Consider the following 21,808-nt stretch of genomic DNA (forward strand, 5'->3'; position numbering starts at 1 on the left):
AGAAACAGTAAAAATACTATGTATTTACACAGGAATGTAATTTGCAATTTTCACAGAACACTGAATTTTGATTGCATTTTTTCACACTTTGAAAAGTTCCTGCCAACAGAGCAGCCCCAATATCCATCCCTTCTCCGAAATATACGCATATACACCACACACGTGTGTGTGGTGGGTGGGTGAGTGGATGAGTGTGTGAGTGTGTGAGTGAGAATGCTGTAATTCACAGAAATGTTTCCCATTTGGCTCACATTCCTTGGAACATTTTGTCCTAGCAACTTACAAAAAAAGACAGATTATAACGATTTCAATCATTTAATCAGATATCAGACATGCTATACGTTCTACGGAGATTTAAAGTTGTAAACTTGTTTAAATGAGCACCAAAACAGGCCAAGTGTTCCTTCCACCACTTAAACAGAACATCCCATCAACTTGTAAATTATGCGTTATAATGGATTATATTGATCAACCTAAGTGTCTCGAGACAGGAACAGTCGTGAAAAATACTTGAATGTCATAAATAATACAGATAAATAAATGCTAAACGTGTTGCCCGAGGTCTGCTATCAGTGTTCATATGTCAAGTACTGTCATTCCTTTCATCACAGCCAGGTGTTGGGTGAGGAGTGAAGCACCACTGAACAGCAGCAGAGAGGAGGAGAATGAGGCGATAAGTGTAATAAACACACACAATAACGTCTTTATAAACTCTACAAACTTTGTCCTTTAACAGGGCAGTTCACAGAGTATTAGGATAACGGGGATAAAAAGCCCGTGTGTCATAAGGGCCAGACAACGCTGTACTGACCCTTCACTGACTCTCTGCGTGTGTCTGTGAGGCCGATGTAACGCGCTCCGTCCGTCTGAACGCAATCAAAACAATCAACCACGCGGGCTTTTCCCGCAGAAATGACGTCAGAGCGCCACCCACCAATCCGCTCGCAGCCCAAGAGTGCACGCGAGCTTAAGTCGGGCTTTGCTGATGCGGGGTCTCGGAGTCGAACCGCAGACTGAAGTGTTTATTTTCACGCGCCTCGTCTGAAGGTTCCGCTCGCGCCGCAGCCGCGGGCAGCGGAGGAGTTTGCGAGTGAGCGGAAACGGCGGAACGAGAGGCGGAAGTGAGGTCGGCGCAGCGGCAGTGCTGCTCCCGTCCATGTTATTATTGTTGTTTTGACTGGGGGATGGTTGGCGGCGGAGCGCGCGGACGGCGGCCAGCCCCCCGGATCCCTGCCTCCGGTTCCCAAACCACGCACGCTAACGAGCCGTAGTAGGCCACACGACGGACGCGCGCGCCGCCACGCTGCGGGGCACCTCCTCGAACGACCGCGCTCGGAACGCTGAGCAGAAGGAGCGGAGGACCGGGCTCAGCCCGTCGTCGTCGACGCCGTTTTGTTGGTGGTGGTGCTGTTGACGCCGCTGCGGAGATGAACGGCATCGCCAAGGGCAGGTTTGAGGTAAGAAAGCGCGAGGAAGGCCTGCGGGGCGCTCTTATTTTTAAGCGTGCGCGAGGAAAACCGACACGGGCGGTGGCAGCTCGCGTGACCGACGATATGTGTCCGTTTCTGTGTAGATGTGTGTGGGAGCGAGAGAGAGAGGGCGTATGTATGTTTATATATGTGTGATTGTGTTTGTCTGTCTGTGTGTGTCTGTGTGTGTGTGTGTGTGTGTGTGTGTGTGTTTGCTCGCTCATGGGCGACGTGGGTGTTTTTACGTGCCGTCGTCGTCGTTGGGCTTTTGTCCGTGAAGGGTAATCCGGTACTAACGCAGCACCGGCTGGCTCGCTGAGCGTGTCAGCAGCGGGCGCGAGGCCCGAATCCGTTTAGTGCTTGAATTGCCCCACGCGCTCCTTGGACTTTAGATCATGCTGATGCACGCGCGCGGGTCCGTTGCGCGTGATCAAGGCGAGCACAGACTAGCGAATACAATGCAGCAAATCAGACTGATCTTGTCAACTTTAACGTCTGCTGAAAACTGAGGTAAAACGAGCGTTATTAACTGCAGTGTGAGAGAGACAGTCATGTTATTTGGTTCGGCTGCTTATTGCTGTTTCTCTGTCCGTCTGTCTGTGAACGGGCGTGATGCATCCAAAAGAATCCAGACGACCTTCTAATGAATTAATTCAGCTACTTTAAGGTGCACCCACTCTTTTACCCACACACAGCTTGTACATTTTACGTACAATGGGAGGCACATGAGCCTAAGGTCACCATGCCCAATGCCAAGCCCCTTGGCTAGAAGGCCACAAAGCCTGTCAGCTCAGAGCAGTGGAAATTGATTCTCTGCAGTGACTTAACACCATCCAGTTTACATGCATGTTTACATTTATGCATTTGGCAGGCACCTGGGAGCGACTTATAGCTTAATCATCTTGAAGGTGTAGGCAAACATAGCTTTGGGAGTCCTGCCCAGGGAATTTTATTAGTGAAGTTTGGTGGGCTGGCCTGGGTGCAGAGTCAACCCCTAGCCTGAACTGTGGAGGGCAGTGGTATAATCCACAATGTCTACATCACTACTCGGCACTGACCCAGAGTGCTGTTGGATTAGTTCTGGATCTCAAACATCAGTACCTGACCTCTTAATGCTCTTGTGGCTGAGTGCAGTCAAATCCTTATGGAAATGTTGCAACATCTAGTATCATGGTTCCTAGCCCTGGTCCTGAAGTACCTCCTGACCTGCATGTTTGGGTTTTCCCATTAAACCCAACACATCTGATCCAACTAATCAGCTCATAACCAAGCCCTTCCTGAGTTGAAGCAGGTGTGCTGGGAAAACCCTGAAGTATGCAGGGCAGGGAGTACTCCAGGAGCAGGGCTGAGAACCTGTGATCCAGTGTTACTGAAGTAAAGTAGGGTGCAAACTCTCTATTAATATTCTTGATTTCGGAAGAAACATTTGATGAGACATGTAGGGGAGGTTTTCCAGACAGGGATTAAGCCAAGTCACGGTCTAAAGTTTCCTTATGTTGGAAAATCTCCATTCAGAATCCTTTGTAATCCAGGACTAGGCTTAGTGCTTGTCAGGGAAACTGGCCCATGGTATACTAAATCAGTCTTTAGTGCTTTAGTACACCAGCTTATCCAGATTTGAGATGGGGAAAGTGTATCTAACACTGAGGCATGTGGTGTAAATATGGCTTTAGGGAGGCAAATGTCAAACAGGAGAATATGGAGCTCTCTCTTTATATTTTCTTAAGGTGTTCTCAAACAGTGATGAAGCCCCCATCAACAAAAAGCTTCCCAAAGAGCTCCTGCTCAGGTAAGCAATGTCCAAGACCTGCGTAATTAAAGGCACATTGTTTGGTGTCAGATTAGATTCTAATCTAATATGTGTTGCTGTCCCTGGTTTTTCTCAGGATTTTCTCCTACTTGGATGTGGTTACATTGTGTAGGTGTGCCCAGGTGTCTAAGGTGTGTCCTTGCAGAAGATATGATTCAGTAGTTTAAAATGGCATGACATCAGAATGAGCAAGTTTAACCAATACTGACCAAGATTTCCTCTGTTTTCCTATTTCCTCTTTTCAACTGCAAATGAAAAGGCATGGAATGTTCTAGCACTGGATGGAAGCAACTGGCAGAAGATTGATCTCTTCAACTTTCAGACAGATATTGAGGTAAAAGGGCAGTCATAAACTGCTCTGTGTGATGTGTAAAGTCGATGTGAGGCAGAGTGTTCATGTCGGTTGTTTGTACATTGTTGTTTGTCTAACTGAATCTGGTGTTTGGGCATCACATTCCTTGTTGTGATATTTATGTGTGTTGGGAATGGTCACTGTGTGTATGGGATTAGTACTGGGTCAGTAGGCTTTGTGACTGAATCCATAGACTGTGACGTCGTCTCTGATCCTCTCTCACTCTCTCACTCTCTCTCACTCTCACTTAGGGGCGAGTGGTGGAGAATATTTCAAAAAGATGTGGTGGTTTTCTGAGGCAGCTAAGTCTGAGAGGCTGTCTCAGTGTGGGTGATGCCTCGATGAAGTGAGTTCACTCTCTTTTTTTTCAGCACTTAAATCATGAATAATGACATCAAACAGCCCTTGTCACCTCATATTTGCCTACATAAGCATATATAATACATTTATCTGTCCCATTCACACAAAGTGACTGTAGATAAATCGACAAGTCAAGATGCAAGCAAAACTCTGACAACTCTTGAGGATTTTTTCTAAATCATTTGTTTTTTTTGCTCTTGCCTGTAATGTTAAATCTGTTCATTTATCTGTCACTACACAAAGCACATTAGCTTTAGCATACCTGTATTAATAATACAGGAAAATATTAAGTCAAAAATATGAAATAGATTGCTGTAGTTCTGGGAATTGTATTTGTTTACTGTACTTGTTGGTTTGTGGACTAGGGGGAAGCTTTTATGTCTCAGATATTTCTTTCCAACCCATTTAAAAGTGCTTCTAGGCAGTTTCTGTGTTTTAATGCTATTGACATCTGTTGTGATCAATAGAATTCTGTTATGCAGGGCTGAACATGATGTGCTTATTGTCGACAGGACTTTTGCCCAGAACTGTCGTAACATAGAGCAGTTGAACCTCAATGGTTGCACTAAGATCACAGATTCCACCTGCATCAGTCTCAGCAAGTTCTGCTCCAAACTCCGCCACCTCGACCTGACTTCCTGCGTGTCTATCACCAACCACGCACTCAAAGCCTTAAGGTAAGTGTCAGTTTTTCATTGTTCATCAAGGCAGGGCCTCAGCTGTTGGGGTCCCCCTCACTTGAAAATCAGCCCCCCAGATTTCTGACTGCTCAACAAAAAACCCTCAGATGAATAATACAAAATATTTGTCTTGCACTCTTACAGTGCAGGATGAACCCTATGGCATTGAGTTCTTGCATCCTTGTGCCTTTTCTCCACTAGTAAATAAAAGTGACTGCCAAAGCGTTCCTTTCATCATCACCAGTTTTTAACACTATCACCATGACAATGTTTGCATGGCTGCATGTTGCCCTCAGTCATGTTTTGTTGCTGTTTTAAACTGAACTAGGTAGTCAAATGCAAGGGTAACAAATGTGTGCTGTTTTAATGTTCATTGTTTTGGTGCGGTTGTAACTCATGAAATTGTCTAGTTGGTGATTGTCAGCCTCACTATAGCTATGTGTCTGGGACATAATGTTTTCTAGCTGGTCCTCCCAATCTGAAACCATAGCCCCATACCATGAAGTCTGCCACTGCATCAAGGTGGCAAGCTCAGCCAGTGGGGCTGAAATGGAGCTAGTTAAGACTAGATGAAATAATATTCATAGTATTTTATTATGTCCTTACGAAGACCGTGTCACCATGTTGGTAGGCAAGCTGCAACTTTGACTATGCTCTGATGGAGCTTGTCTTCACCATTACTGCAGCTACAACCTTGCTGGTAGATAAAAACCAAGCGAAATAGACCAGAAAGGTCACAAAACGATGATGCATAGACGCTTAAGATGCAGTCTTAAAAATGCTACAAGAAGATGAAGTGTGATATTTTATAAAAACTAAATAAAGCTTAATTTTATAAAACTAAATTTGGCTACCAAACTTCCAAAGCTCTTGGATAATAAACTCATATGTATGTATCAAGTTCAAGTCAGCTTCTTATTCACCAGCTTCTCATTTGAATTTTCTCTTCCACCTTAAATGCTCTTCTAATGGTATATGTGCTTTTTTGCAGTTTTGGAAGTAAAAATAACGCAGCAGGAAATTTCAGCCATTTAGACTTTAGTTTTCATTTCTTATCAGTACAGCAACCGTTCAAATGAAATCAATTCAATACACTCAAATACAGTGGTTAATTTAACATTGGTTAGCTTTTAAAAATGAGATTTAAAAATTGTTTAAAGAATGTGTTTTATTGCCTTTGTGTTGCAAACCTTTGCTAATTTTTTAAGCCTTCTACATAAACTTGATTCATAGACATTAAATTGATGCTTGCTTGTCTATTTTATGTATCTTTTAAATGGGCTTTGTGTTTTATTGCCGTTGCTGGTTCAGTTAGGGTATCTCATTACAAACCTATCAACAGAGGAAGTAAAGAGTTGAATAGGGTGTGGTGAAGGTCATGCTTGTTGTAAGCTTTTCTTTAGTAGGTATAAGACTTTGTTTGTTTGTTTGTTTGTTTGTTTGTTTGTTTGTTTGTTTTTGTTTGATTGTCTGAAGTGATATTGGTATATGTGAGCTTGTCTCCATCCAGTGTGTGTGTGTGTGTGTGTGTGTGTGTGTGTGTGTGTGTGTGTCAATGTTTTAGAAAGGTTTAAATTAAAACTGTTTATGGTATTTTTATAAGAGCATAAATTAATATGTTGAAATATTTCACAACACTTAACTTATTGTCCCAGTACACATATTGAGAGATGACTAATGTGACAGTAGTTAGAATTGACAGAAATGAGTAGTTAATTGGGTAAAGGAAGCTTTTTCATGTGTTCAGTAACATTTTCTTATTCTCAAACACTGATCTTTAATGATTTTTTGAGCTTGATGTTGCACTTCTTTTTCTGCCTGTCTGCTTTGGTCATGTTCAGTTTGTCCTACTGTTTTTGTTGTAGAATAGTCAGTCATTTAGGTTAAAAGCTAACTCTGGGTTTATTAGATCAAATTACCAAACCTCCTGCTATCCTAGGAGATTCTACAATCCATTACACAACATCCCAGCATGGATAATCTCTTGGTGCACTGCCACATTATTTAATCTCTTAACTCCATTACTCATTTATCAAAGGCAGAGTCTAAGTATTTTGAGATCTTGCAGTCAAACAGGAGAATTTAGAGGATTCTCTGGCTGAAAGGAGCATGTTAATGGGTTTTGAGAATGATTTGACTTTTTTTTTTTTTTTTTTTTTTTCTTCTTCTTCTCTAGCTTAAATGCAAATCGCCATTATTTGTCTTTCTAACCTTTGGAGAGTTACGATATGAATCACAAACAGAATGTAGCCAAACATAGGTGAATGTTTAGCCTAAACAGAGGCTACAGCACAATTATTAACTCTAGCAGTGGTAAACTTTGTGGATGCCTGGGGCGATGACTGTAGAGGTTTATGAGCATTGTTGCTTATGTAAACATGACTCGTGATGGTTCAGCAGTTTCCACGCACTTCAGACTGAGTGTTGCCAAATACAGATATTGGACACTCAGTTGTATTATTTTTGGTAGTCTCTACTATGAAATGTTATAGTACTAAACACATTGTGTCATTTTAATATCTGTATCTCTAACAGCTGGAGTCAGATTAAACATTAAAACATAAAAATGGCAACTTAATTCCAACTAGAATAAATATCATTTAACATTCAATTCACACGTCTATTATTAATGTTAATCCTAATTAACGCCATTTCTGGTATAACTTGATGTATAGCATAGGGTATGGCATGGTAGTTGGAAATGCATACACAGGATAAAATAAATGGAGAAAAAATTGCTTTGTTTTTTGTGTTGCAAACTTTTGCTAAATTTTTAAGCCTTCTACATAAACTTGATTCATAGACATTAAATTGATGCTTGTTTGTTTATTTTATGTATCTTTTTAAATGGGCTTTGTTCTGGATAGCATTCTTAGCCAGTTAACTTTGAAATTAGCTCTGCTTTCCTGAGGAAAGTGTAAAGGAACCGAAGCGCGTGTGGGATTGAAAGTGTGTATGTAAATGTGGTTGATGGACTGGAAAATTTAATCCAGCAAAGCACAGATATGTCTATGAATCACTGTTTACCAAAGTTAGCTGACTAAGTAAGCCACAAGAGCAGATTAAATCAGTTCATCCAAAATAGCAAAAAATGTTGGACCAAAATGGTGGACAGTTTTGAAAAGAAGAGATGAGGATTTATTTTAAAGATCACAGGAAAAGTCATTGAATGTTCCTTTTGTGATTAAGTTTGTAGAAGCAGTTTAAAAAGTAAAAACATATTGTGTATTAAGGTTTAGCTACTCAATATTGTATAATAGCCGAGCAGGCAAAACTGTTTAAATTATTAAATTATTTAAAATGGCTTAAAACGTGTAGAAATAATGGAACTTATAACCACTGTGTAAGACCTGGTGTACCACCAAAACTGTCCCCATCAGATAAACAGTAATTAAAGCTTTGATCTTTTGAGGGAGAGAAGAAAATCAAGCTCCACTCTTGCTTCAGGTCTTAAAAAAATGTCTGTCTTTCTGTCCATTCTTCAACTGTGAGAAGACCGTTCAAAGCTCTGAGCTGAAAGGATGTGTAGCTGTCAAGAAGCCAGAATGGACAAACGGACAGAGAAAGAAGAAAATGTGAAAAATCAAACAAAAGCTGCTGATGTTGCCAGAACAGTGGACTGGCCGCTCCAGAGTCCAGACCTCATCATTGAATGCTCTCTCACAGAAAATGATTACATGAAATGGATACAAATATGGTGCCTGATGTCTGAGACATTTTTGTTGCTTAAAATGTCTTGTTAATACATTTATTTGAATTCATTCATGGCAGAGGGATACATGCAGGGTGTTGTGACCCAAAATAGGCCCTAAACACTATCACTGTTTCCCCCTGGTTTCACCACCATTGTAAAGAAATCTGAGTCTGTAAATTTCTCTACAATGAACTTTCACAGCAGACTACTTGAATGACTCAGAAGAAGAGTTCCCATTTAGTGGCTGTAGTAAGTGGCATTTAAATAAAGAGCGGTTTCTGACTTAAGCACAATACTCTGTGGAATATTTGTAGTTTTGTAGATTTGTGTTATGCTCTGCATTGGTTAAATAGCAGTGATTTTACCGCATTCTTTTGTGGTGACCGTTACTTAATGCAACTGTTTTTGTCTTTATTATAAAAGTGGATGAGCAATTTTACAGCATGTTAATCATTAGGGGTATTTTTTTCACCCCACAGTTTTTAATTTCCATTTGATAAATTGCTTGAATGATTAAATACTTAAAAAAAAAAAAAAAAAGCATGTAACCACAGTTACCTATACAATAGTTTGTTTTCATTTAATGTACGTCTAAGTGTCATTACAATGCGGTGATCAAATTTGTTTTTTGTTTAGTATTGCTAAGTATTGCTAACAAAGTATTACTGAAGCAAAACTTTTGACTGGTTATATTCAAGTAGAAGAAATTGTTTCATTCACATTTGGGTAATTTTAATGTTAATGTTTTGTTTAGCTGTTGTCTGCTTAGATTTAAGCTAGGCATGTTTTTTTGTTTGCCTTGCGTGTTTGTTTTGTCTGAGTGTTATCTTACATTTGATTTACGGGTTGTCTGCATTTTAGTGAAGGGTGTCGGCTGTTGGAGAATCTGAACCTGTCCTGGTGTGATCAGATCACGCGTGATGGCATTGAAGCACTCAGCCGTGGCTGCACTGGCCTCAAAGCACTGTTTCTTAGAGGCTGCACGCAGGTACACACACACACACACACACACACACACACACACACACACACACAGCCTTCACTGATGTGTTTGAGGATAGTAGAGAATTTCTTTTACAGATAACTGTCAATTTGTGCATGCTTGAGCAGATGTTTGTTTTTCAGTTGGATGACGCAGCACTGAAGCACCTTCAGAAGCACTGTCCAGAGCTTGTGACAATCAACATGCAATCCTGCACAGTAAGGCTTGAATGTGTTCTTACTGCGGATAACATTACATTGTGAAACAAAACTTAAAATACCCATTTGAAGTATATTACTTTTATTCAGAGTAAGAGTACACAGGATACATTATAAATTGGTCTCATGTTCATACATACAAACTTCAGTCCGGATGTACACTGCCCGGCCATCAGCACATGACCACTGAAGCTTTTTTTAATATATATATTTAATTGCAACAACTACGAGGTGAAAAGGGCAGAACCTGTCTACCTTTATGATGTGCTATTGTGTATTGCTATTTCACATGGTGGTGCCATCATATCTGGAATGTTGAGGGCTGCAGAATGCTCCCTTAGAGGAGTGCACTGTTTCCCCATGCCTTCTTTTTAAGTCATCAGCTGCATAGCATCAGTGTCCTTAATGCACCTGGAATAGAGTACTGACCTCTGTAATATTTATGGTCTGTGTAGGAGGGCCATAACCGGCAGAGTCATCAGGAAGATTGGACTTAATTAATTAATGCCGACACAGAGATGAATCTATTTACATGTGAATCAGTGTTAAACAGAGCTGGAGGACACTATGCCTTTGTTGCTCAAAACGTTAACATATATGTTAACAAAATAAAGCCCTGCATTTTCCTAGTTTGACGCTTTAAAACCATTCATAATTCCAGCTTGAAGCCCAGCTGCTTCTCTGCTCTTGCTCTGTCTCTGTGGCTGTAGTTCAACTATAGAGATTCCATTTAAACAACAAATTATTTAAATACAGCTTTTATATGTGGAAAAATTTCCACTTGATGGCACTCTTGATAACGTTTTTTTTTCAGCTACTGCCATGGTTGTAATTTGTTCATCATCAAAGTGTGTCTTAAATAAGTACAAAGATGCTGAAACTATCACTACTATACAAAACATTAGCACTGAGGGACGATACCAGGGCGTGCGCATATATATATATATATATATATATATATATATATATATATATATATATATATATATATATATATATATATATATATATATATATATATATATAAAATAATAATAGTGGAATTGCATATTTGAATAATATAGCAAAAGTGGTTCAAGTGGTTTATATGGTAGTCTCTTTACTTTTGGCTATAAGTACAGTGGGCTTTAAAAACATGGCAGATATAATGGTAGAAACATTGACATGGCTTGTTTGTGTCCTACAGCAAATAACAGATGAGGGCTTTGTGAGTTTGTGTCGAGGCTGTCACAAGCTGCAGATGGTGTGTGTGTCTGGCTGCAGCAACATCACAGACGCCTCTCTGACTGCACTCGGCCTCAACTGCCAACGGCTAAAGTAAGGCTTTAAACACACATGCGCGTACATCACGCGTACGCACACACACACAGTTTCTCTGATGCACAGTTTTGAATTTGTCAGGATCCTGGAGGCTGCCCGCTGCTCTCATGTGACCGATGCTGGTTTCACTGTTCTGGCGAGGGTGAGTCTATACAAGCAGACATGCACACTCGCAGACTTTCTAGCATTAATTTTCTAACTGGTGTCTTAAAGGCTAAATGAAAAACAGAACTTGAGGAAATTTCTATTTATCATTTACATTTTGCTTTTTTCAGAATTGTCATGATTTGGAGAAAATGGATTTGGAAGAATGTATTTTGGTGAGCTGGAAAGCAGTTACATTTTTGCCTTAACAGCTGTTTATGTATGTTGGTGCTATCCCTGTTGTAGCATAAGAATTCTCTTATATTCACGTTTGATGATTCATGTGGTAAAATGTTTCATTCTGTAGAGCTGCAATGATGTGCTGCATGGATTTTTTTTTTTTTTTTTTTTTTTGGCTCAGAAAGACATTTGTTTTCAAAACAAAAGACTGCAAAGTAGCATGTTCCTTTGCACAATGGTGAGCTTATAAAACAGTGTAGCAGTGAGTTATGAACAAACCCTTGTTTCACACAGTACTGTGCAAGTTAGAAACCCAGTTATTTAATTCTTAATCATTTAAATTATTACATTTCCACTTATTTTCTTGACTTGCCCTTTTCTTATGCAAGTGGATCATCTTATTTATTTCTCCTCTATTTTCAAACCTCTCAAAAAATTATACCACATAAGCACATAAATTCACATTAAAAAAACCTTTTGTATTTCCTGAATTATGTTTGTTTCCATGGTAACCTCTTCTTTGTACAGAGCTGTAGTAACTTTTTTTGTGCTTTGTGTTTATGTGGGATGTTTCAGGTGACTGATAACACTCTGGTCCAGCTTTCAATCCACTGCCCTCGGCTTCAGGCCCTGGTGAGTGCCTACTGCGTGTACATACATGGTAGAAGTGTATAGCGCTTGTTTTGAGGCTACATTTGAGAAAAATCATTAACTACTTATGTTGTACTCTTCTGAGAGAGAACTCTGTTTTCTCTGTGTGTGTGTGTGTGTGTGTGTGTGTGTGTGTGTGTGTGTGTGTTCGTGCATGTGTGTGTTCCAGAGTCTCTCACATTGTGAGCTGATAACAGATGATGGGATCAGACACCTGAGCAGTAGTGTGTGTGGTCAGGAGCGGCTGCAGGTGGTGGAGCTTGATAACTGCCCCCTGATCACAGACATCACTCTGGAGCACCTGAAGAGCTGCCAACGCCTTGAGCGCATTGAGCTCTATGACTGCCAGCAGGTCACTCGCGCAGGCATCAAGCGCATCCGGGTTAGTCATCGGTAGCTTCGTGCCTAAACTACAACTCCTGTGCACTGAAAACCTGTTGCTTTGAATTTACTTCACATGTTTATCATGATTCCACATTAATGAAATAAATGAAGTACTACTTCAACATAGTTATTCATTTTACTTTTGGCAAGTATTGTGTTAATGTAATGGAAGCCTTAATGTGATGTGATGCAAGCCTTATTGTTCAATTCTTTCCACCTTGATTGTTCACATTTGTGTTTGATATGCACACAGATAGCTAGGAACATTTAGCATGCTCTGTATGTTAGTGTTTTCTAGCTATCTGTGCCTATTTTTGCACTTAATGCAGTTGGTTCCGCTACAGTGCTGTGACACATGCAGATGGGATAAAAGACTAGTGCATGTGGTATGGTTACCCCATCTGGTGTAAAATGGGCTTAAAACTCATTGTATGTGAGATTGCAAAAAGCCAAATGAAAGAAGAGATGCACAAATTTTTGTTAAGTTTTAAAAACCAAATCCTGCAGTTAGTTTTCGCACAGTGAAGATTCTTTCAAAGATATGCTCAATGCATTTGCCTGTCAATGGGTACTGCAGGCAACTTCAGTGCCACCATGTGGCCAAATCATGGATTTGGAGCCAAATTAGACTTGGATATATTTAATGAACATCTCTCGGTCTCAGATATAAACAATATTTATGTATAAAAGGATGTTAAAAAAAAGTGTCGATTTATGAAAATGAATCTTGCAAACCGTACACAAGTGTGTGTGTGTGTGTGTGTGTGTGTGTGTGTGTGTGTGTGTTTGTGATGTGTTTGTCTGTTGTTGCTTCTTTCCCAGGCCCACCTACCTGAGATTAAGGTCCATGCCTACTTTGCCCCAGTGACGCCCCCTCCCTCAGTGCATGGAGGAGGGCAGCGTCTCTGCCGCTGCTGTGTTATACTCTGACAGAGGGTTGGCTTTCTGAGGAACCCCATAGAGAGTGGAGCTGTCAGTCAACCTCTCAACCCTACCCTGGTCTTGCTGGACACCACTGCTAAACTCTACACAAGGGTGTGGCTGTGGAAGGCATGGTTTCTTCACTGAGTGTTTGCCTGGCAGCAGGATGGAGCTACACAAGTTACACGAGCTACAAATGCAAACTACAACTCAACATGAAATATTACTTCATACAGTATGACCCGTCGGATATACAAGATGAAAGTGGAAGAGCCACCCTGTAAAATATTTCATATTTGGATCTGTAGAAAACAAAAACACATCTGTGGAAGTACTTAATGCAGTATGACATGGAACTACTGACTTGAGAACCTCGTCTGTGTGGGATGTTCCCCAGGGCTTCATGACAACCAGTGTTTACTTCTTGCTCCTCTGTCACCGATAGGAATGCATTCCCTCACAAAGGGAACCAATAGATTAACACAATGAGTTGAAAGGGGTGGACTGTGAGCCTCTTTTGTTAGCTGTGGGAGGGTTTGTTTTGGAGATTCTTCCCACAGTGTGCGAGACTGCTTCAAAATTGGGAGCAGGAAGTCAAGGTTTCTGTTGGACTTGGAGTTTGCGTGTGTGTATGAGAATGTGTTGAAATACAGAAAAAAAAGAAAAAAAAAACACTACAACCAAGGGAACCCGTGTTCAAACTGGAGTAAAATGGTTCTCATTTTCTGTTATTGCTCACCATTATTTCAAGAGAGAGGGGGGAAAGACATTTGAAAAGGACTTGAGAGCTACATGAGAGCATAAAGGGGAGAAAGTAAGACGGAGATAAAGAGATGGAGAATGTAAGTAAGAAAAAAGAATTGTTCAGCTCATCGGGCACTAGTAGTGGAAGTGAAGAAACCTTAGGAGTGATGTGACTGTTCATATTTAGAAAGTTCATATTATATTTACTGAGGAAATCTAATATGAATAGATGAACCTGAATTTTACATTATAAGTGCAATATTGCAGTATGCTGAAGGTCTAGATTTTATGTTGTATGTGTCAGGATTCACAAAACTCCATATTCAGACATTTTCTTGGTGTCATGAAAGTATTCTTTTAAAATAGCCCTTTTCTTTACCCACATAGCTGCTTATCTATATTTGCTGCCAGCTACTGCATATTTATTTAGCTAACAGGCTAGTGCCCAGCGTGTAATTTGCCACAAAGACCAACATGGAGGGTGCACTTTTAAGCCAATGCAATCATGAGAGCTTTTCAGTGTCATTTTATGTCCATTTTCCAGAGTGTGCAACTCCACATACCATTTGTAATGTAGTTTTGAGCACTGAAAGGACTTTTCTTAATGTACACTGGGCCTTGTGTTCCTAATTTAGATGACTGTTGAATCGATTGCCTAATCAATGATGATGTCTTTTGGGTGTGAGTGCCTTTGATTTTGCAATGCCAGAATGAGCGTGGGAAATCTAGCCTCAGAGATAAAAGACTCAGGACTGCAACATAATCCTTCAGATCTTTTTCTTCCTTGCTTCATTGATTTTTAGCATTGGACACCATCGCAATATTGAGCGACATTGTCAGGCAATGGACCATAAGCTGCGACCAAGTCACACATCCACGTTTGATGGAGTACTGAAGTTGCTACTGAAGGATAAAGAGCGAATTTGAATTCTATCAATGTAAAGGACACCCCCCTCTCTCTATCATATTTTTGACAAAGAGTTGGAAAAAAAAAGTTACCTGATTGTCCTCGTGTTCTGGTGTTACTGTGACATTTCTTTAAATAAAAGATCTGAGCAGTGTGTCACATTCGGTGTTGTTCATGCTGCGTATCGGCAACAAACCTTAGATTTGGATGCTTCTGGATCTTTGTCTTATTCATCAGTTGGCTTTATCCAGTATTCATATTCATCAAATGTAACAGCTCAGTTTGGCTCTTTGTGTTATCGCTGCTTATTAATCATTAATGAAACATTTATGACCTAACTAATAACATCAACAAACTATTTTTAAACCACTCATATAAACACTTAGAAAGGTAGTCTTATTTTAAAGTCTTATCTAACTTGTTTTCCAACTTTTCTTAATGCAGTTTCATTAGATACAAGCAGCTGTTTTTTTTTTTTTATTATGGAGTTTTCATGTGTTAGAGCACAACCTGCAATGTCTGCCTGAATACATTTAAAAGCAACTCTCACTAACATTTTTTGCAATGCTCAGGCCCCCCAAAGTGTACTGACAGTGACCCGTGTGTGTGTGTGTGTGTGTGTATATACAGTGTATATAAAAAATTCTACACACCCCTGTTCAAATGCCAGGTTTTTGTGATGTAAACAATTCATTTCACAACTTTTTCCACCTTTAATGTGACCTATAACCTGTACAATGCAATTGAAAAACAAACAGAAATCCTTCAGGGAGGTGAAGTAAAAATAAACAACTGAGGTGACGTAAGTGTGCACACCCTTTTATAACTGGGGGTGTGGCTGTGTTCAGATTTAACCAATTACATTCAAACTCAAATTAAAGTTAAATTGGAGTCAGCACACACCTGTCACCAATTAAAGTGCCTCTGATCAACCCCAAATAAAGTTCAGCTGATCTAGTAGGCTTGTCCTGACATTTTTGTAGCCATATCTTCCAGCACAAGCCATGGTCCGCAAAGAGCTGCCAGAGTATCAGAGGGATCTCATTATTCAAAGATATCAGTCAGGTGAAGGCTACAAAAGAATTTCAAAGTCATTAAATAAACCATGGAACACAGTGAAGACTGTCATCATCAAGTGGAGACAACATGGCACAACAGTGACATTACCAAGAACAGGACGTCCATCCAAAATTGATAAGACAAGAAGAAAACTGGTCAGAGAGGCTGCCAAGAGGCCGACAGCAACACTGAAGGAGCGGAGAATTTCTGGCAAGTACTGGCTGTGCAGTACACGTAACAACAATCTCCCGTCTTCTTCATATGTCTGGGCTATGGGGTAGGGTGGCAAGATGGAAGCCTTATCTTTCAAAGAAAAACATCCAAGCCTGGCTTAATTTTGCAAAAAGACATCTGAAATTCCCAAACGCATGTGGGAAAATGTGTTATGGTCTGATGAAACCAAGTTTGAACTTTTTGGACATAATTCCAAAAGGTATATTTGTCGCAAAAACAACACCATACCTACAGTGAAGCATGGTGGTGGCAGCACCATGCTTTGGGGCGGTTTTTCTTCAGCTGGAACTGGGGCCTTAGTCAGGGTGGACAGAATTATGAACAGAATATATTTCACACCTGTTGGAAACACTGCTGTCTGTCCAAAAATGGAAGGCATTAAAATAAATAAATGTCTTCACTTAGACAAAAAGGTGCAGTCTACTGTGGTTAAATTTAGTCCCCCAAAGTACAAACAATATAAATACACTGCTCAAAAAAATAAAGGCAACACTCAAAAAACACATCCTAGATCTGAATGAATGAAATATTCTCATATATTCTCATTGAATACTTTGTTCTATACAAAATTGAATGTGCTGACAACAAAATTACACAAAAATCATCAATGATGTCATCAAATCAAATTTATTAACCAATGGAGGCCTGGATTTGGAGTCACACACAAAATTAAAGTGGAAAAACACACGACAGGCTGATCCAACTTTGATGTAATGTCCTTAAAACAAGCCAAAATGAGGCTCAGTATTGTGTGTGGCCTCCACGTGCCTGTATGACCTCCCTACAAAACCTGGGCATGCTGCTGATAGGTGGCGGATGGTCTCCTGAGGGATCTCCTCCCAGACCTGGACTAAAGCATCCGCCAACTCCTGGACAGTCTGTGGTGCAACATGGCGTTGATGGATGGAGTGAGACATGATGTCCCAGATGTGCTCAGTCGGATTCAGGTCTGGGGAACGGGCGGGTCAGTCCATAGCTTCAATGCCTTCATCTTGCAGGAACTGCTGATACACTCCAGCCACATGAGGTCTAGCATTGTCCTCCATTAGGAGGAACCCAGGGCCAACCGCACCAGCATATGGTCTCACAAGGGGTCTAAGGATCTCATCTCGGTACCTAATGGCAGTCAGGCTACCTCTGGCGAGCACATGGAGGGCTGTGCGGCCCTCCAAAGAAATGCCACCCCACACCATTACTGACCCACTGCCAAACCGGTCATGCTGAAGGATGTTGCAGGCAGCAGATCGCTCTCCACGGCATCTCCAGACTCTATCACGTCTGTCACATGTGCTCAGTGTGAACCTGCTTTCATCTGTGAAGAGCACAGGGCACCAGTGGCGAATTTGCCAATCCTGGTGTTCTCTGGCAAATGCAAAGCGTCCTGCACGGTGCTGGGCTGTGAGTACAACCCCCATCTGTGGATGTCGGCCCCTCATACCATCCTCATAGAGTCGGTTTCTTACCGTTTGTGCAGACACATGCACATTTGTGGCCTGCTGTAGGTCATTTTGCAGGGCTCTGGCAGTGCTCCTCCTGTTCCTCCTTGCACAAAGGTGGAGGTAATGGTCCTGCTGCTGGGTTGTTACCCTCCTACGGCCTCCACATCTCCTGGTGTACTGGCCTGTCTCCTGGTAGCGCCTCCAGCCTCTGGACACTACGCTAACAGACACAGCAAACCTTCTTGCCACAGCTCACATTGATGTGCCATCCTGGATGAGCTGCACTACCTGAGCCACTTGTGTGGGTTGTAGAGTCCGTCTCATGCTACCACGAGTGTGAAAGCACCACCAACATTCAAAAGTGACCAAAACATCAGCCAGAAAGCAGAAAGGTACTGAGAAGTGGTCTGTGGTCCCCACCTGCAGAACCACTCCAGGTGTGTCTTGCTAATTGCCAATGATTTCCACCTGTTGTCTATTCCATTTGCACAACAGCGTGTGAAATATATTGTCAATCAGTGTTGCTTCCTAAGTGGACAGTTTGATTTCACAGAAGTTTGATTTACTTGGAGTTATATTGTGTTGTTTAAGTGTTCCCTTTATTTTTTTGAGCAGTGTATATAAAAGGTATAACATGGTCCTTAAGATCCAATCATGTGAATTAAATGAGTTTTAAAGGTACATGACAGTCACTTTCCCAGTGGAAAGGTGCATATTTGTACAGCTTGTATAAGTAGAAAAGTATATGGTCAAGACAGACAATATGGAGTCAATGCAACATTAAAAACACAACTGCAACAGAACAGGAAACAATTATGTTCTCTATCTAAAAGTACCTCCAACAAAGCAGGAGGACACATGATCAGTCATTTTAAGACTGACCAATTTATTAAACAAGTAGAATCTGCTGAGCTCCTGCTTTTTTTGAATGATAACCTGCACCCAAGCCATCCCTTTGTGGATAAGACTAGACACTCCTGGTCTAGAACGTCCTCCATGGCGAGCTGTCCAGTGGAGGTCAATTTAGTACGTGTCCTCCCTGCTGAGCAGTCCATAGTTTCTGCACAGCTGGCACAGTCATGTCAAGCACAAGCCTCATAATGTACATGACTAGAGCCATGGGCCATGTCACTGGTTGTGCAATAGCTGTCAGTAAGTGAGGCCAATCCGTTTCGTTTGAGCAATACACACAATACCTGGGAATCACAAGCACAGTGTTGTTTTTCTTCTCTGTACACAAGGAGGCAGCCTTGCTTTACAAATGAGTTCTTCTGATCAGTTCTTATTTATCCCAAATGGACAAGGAAGGCTTGATTTGTCTGTAAAGTTCCTGTATATAAATATTATTCTTCCTTTAGGCCCCTCCTTACTGTAAGAGGTCAAATGCTTCACCCCAGACCAGGCTGTAGGCATTTCACAAGTTACAGGAACACTCCACATTAGGAAAATCCCCCTCTGGTGGCTTGAAAGTAGGAAGAACTTCTGGAAAATTACAACTGTTTTGGGGTGGATTTTTGGGGGGCTTCACAGGAAGTGTTGAATGCTTGTGCTGCATTTTTACGTTTGAAATGTGTTTTTTCCCCTCATTATTCACCAAAAGCCAGATAGTCAGTAGTATCTGGTAGAATGCTAAGAAACTTGAAAAGAACATTTCCAAAAGCCTGCCTCCAGAAAACTGACCCCAAAACTGCTGTTTTAAAAGTTCTTCTCACCTTCAATATACATCATCAGAGTTGATGTATCGGAGTCCCACTCTAGCTAGAATATCCCTTTAAGAACATACAGTATGGTTACATACACTGGTTCCTTACAAGCTAAAGTGGTCCAGGTTCACCAAAGAACATTACATTATAGCTAACAATAATTATTCTGTGGTAGCTGAGGTTCCCCAAACTTCCCGTCTTGAGAGGTCAAAGTCCAGTGTGAGGTGGGCAGAGGGATACATTTACAATTAAAGAAGTAGGTAGATAAAATATTGACTTTTAAAATGTATTTTATCTTTATGTTTTTACATTACTTTATATTTTGTTGCTAAAACACAATACAAAAATATTAATTTAAAAGGAAAATAAGCTAATATGTAAACATGTAGTGTATGTTTGTTCTTTTACTGAGTAAGGGCATGGCTTACAGTAACTTTCTGGTATAGGCCACATTGAATATCTTCACCAGCCACAGATTGGGCAGTCTTGTTTTAAGTTCTATTTCTCTTGTGTTGGTCTCACGTTCCTCAGAGGCAGCAGTGTGCACTCCGGATTACAATTATAAAGACTAAACTGAAAGAATGTGCTGTGTGATCAACCGTTTGCAGATTTTTCCAGATTGTCCCAAGTCTAGGTGCTTTGCATTGATTTAGGGATGATGGTCAAATGTCATATTGCACTTTAATTCTTTCTTTTTAAGTCCTCCATAGATCAGTTCCAGGCACTAAAAGGTACTTTGAAGGCCTGTACTGTAACAAGCAGGGGGCATGTGCACAGCAGCTTTATTTAGGGGCTTCATTGATAAAAACACTCATTGATAAAAACACACTCAGTGGGATCAAAACAAAGGCAGGCAGGGATACATGTACATAAACCTATACTATGAGTTCAGAAACATAAAGCCTAAAATCATTAAAGAAAGGTAACTAAACTTTTTTTCTAAACAATGGTTTTGTTCATTCAGAAAATGCTTTACTCTGAGGGCTGCCAAAGCTGGATTTATAGTTTCAGGCTGACTGAGATTTCATAAATAAATCCAGTGGTGGCATTTTACAAGATTGGACTAATGTAGCAGGAGCACAATAGCAGGTATTAAACCTCCAAACATGTCACAGATCAAACAGACAGAATTTTGAATGAAAACAAATCAAGAAAACACCCAAAGGTGTTCACTATTAGTTATTTACTTTGCAATAAACTGAGGAATTTTATGCTTGTTTTATAATAGGTTACATCAGCCAGTCTTGTTGCCAATACACAGAAAAATTCCTAATGTTGAATTAGCATTTACATTTTTCATTTTATACCCAGTTGGCCTTAAATAAACTATGCATTCATTCACCACTGTGGATCACACTGTGTATGATGTTTTAAACTGATGATGCTTAAATATAAATGATTAGTTTAATCTATGTAAACTAAACAAGTGTTTTGCTCTCACCTCAAGTTTTACTAGTGGAAGAAAATGGGCCTTCAGTGATAAGCCACAACATAGGCTAATTAAGCAATAGAACACCAGTGTGAGTATGTTATCACAAAATAACATCACAGTTGTGATTTGGTCGCAGGCACGACCGAAGATCATCATTGATTTTTTTTCATCATAATTTTATACAACAATTAAAGAAACAAAGTAAGAAATTAATTAATTGAGCCGTGAACATTTCGTTTAATATGGTTTAATGTTAGCAATTCCTTCCGCCAAATTATAGTTCCTTAACAAGCAGCTTGTTGCTCTGGTCACTCGCTGCCCAGTCAGCAGTTCGTTCTCCAGCTCTTCATACAGTTTTGGAATTAGTGTAGTCTCATCTTCAGAGTCTGACCAAATTGACTGTTGGTCAAATGTCATCCTAAGAGCGTCCATTTCTGCTTGTGCGCAAAGTAAGAAGTAAAAATGTTCAAATAGCTTGAGCATTCCCCTATCAAAGTCGTTGCTTAGCAACAGCGTCTGTGTAGTGATACAGTGTTTGTGAAAAAACTGTGATGTTTTGGCGAAATAACAGCAAAGTTAGAACGCTTCTCAACCAGCTTGCGTGGCTGGAACTAACTGTTGTATAATTACTCGTTGATAATTCATTTGTATCAAATACATGTTTTGGGTCAAATCCTAATATTTAACTTTCACCACTACAGTGATTTTCTAAAACGAGCTGAGAAAAACCAAAGTAGTAAGATGACCTTATTGCTCTGCAAATGAAAATTAGGTTTAAGTTAAAGATAGAACTGGATTTTAATGGAGGAAATTTTGAACTATTTTAACTGCCATATGTATGTTCTAAAGGACTCCACCCACCCAAGGCACTGTCTGTTCTCACAGCTGACAAGCAGCAGGAGGTACAGAAGCATAAAGTCCAGAACCAGCCGGTTCCAAGACAGTTTCTTCCCCCGGCCCATCAGACTGTTGAACAGCTAGTAGTGCTGGTGTATCAGTCTATAGGCCTGTCACTGCACCTCTGAGTCATCATCTCCATGGGCCATCACCACCTCATCCACATCTCATCAGACTTACTCTGGTCCTCTGCACATTCAATGTAGCACATAGAGATTGACATCTGTA

General features: G+C 40.5%; 1 protein-coding gene across 1 annotated transcript; it reads left to right on the forward strand.

The window, feature by feature from the left end:
- Positions 1-977: 977 nt before the first annotated feature.
- Positions 978-14,975, forward strand: fbxl2 (F-box and leucine-rich repeat protein 2). Its single transcript, XM_017695584.2, has 14 exons — positions 978-1,457; positions 3,197-3,258; positions 3,356-3,410; positions 3,539-3,613; positions 3,883-3,977; positions 4,504-4,668; positions 9,227-9,353; positions 9,491-9,565; positions 10,752-10,882; positions 10,967-11,027; positions 11,161-11,205; positions 11,786-11,842; positions 12,030-12,242; positions 13,067-14,975. Exons 1-14 carry the CDS (start codon positions 1,428-1,430, stop codon positions 13,172-13,174), a joined length of 1,299 nt encoding a protein of 432 aa, XP_017551073.1. The 5' UTR covers positions 978-1,427; the 3' UTR covers positions 13,175-14,975.
- The last annotated feature ends 6,833 nt before the right edge of the window (positions 14,976-21,808 follow it).

Source organism: Pygocentrus nattereri, chromosome 27, assembly GCF_015220715.1.
Source record: "Pygocentrus nattereri isolate fPygNat1 chromosome 27, fPygNat1.pri, whole genome shotgun sequence".
Classification (NCBI taxonomy): domain Eukaryota; kingdom Metazoa; phylum Chordata; class Actinopteri; order Characiformes; family Serrasalmidae; genus Pygocentrus; species Pygocentrus nattereri.

Bases quoted from the DNA above. Each gene is read 5' to 3' on its own strand.
- fbxl2 (XM_017695584.2), top strand. From the start codon at position 1,428: ATGAACGGCATCGCCAAGGGCAGGTTTGAG. The intron at 3,411-3,538 runs GTGTGTCCTTGC...GCAAATGAAAAG, and splicing joins GGTGTGCCCAGGTGTCTAAG to GCATGGAATGTTCTAGCACT. The intron at 11,843-12,029 runs GTGAGTGCCTAC...TGTGTGTTCCAG, and splicing joins GCCCTCGGCTTCAGGCCCTG to AGTCTCTCACATTGTGAGCT.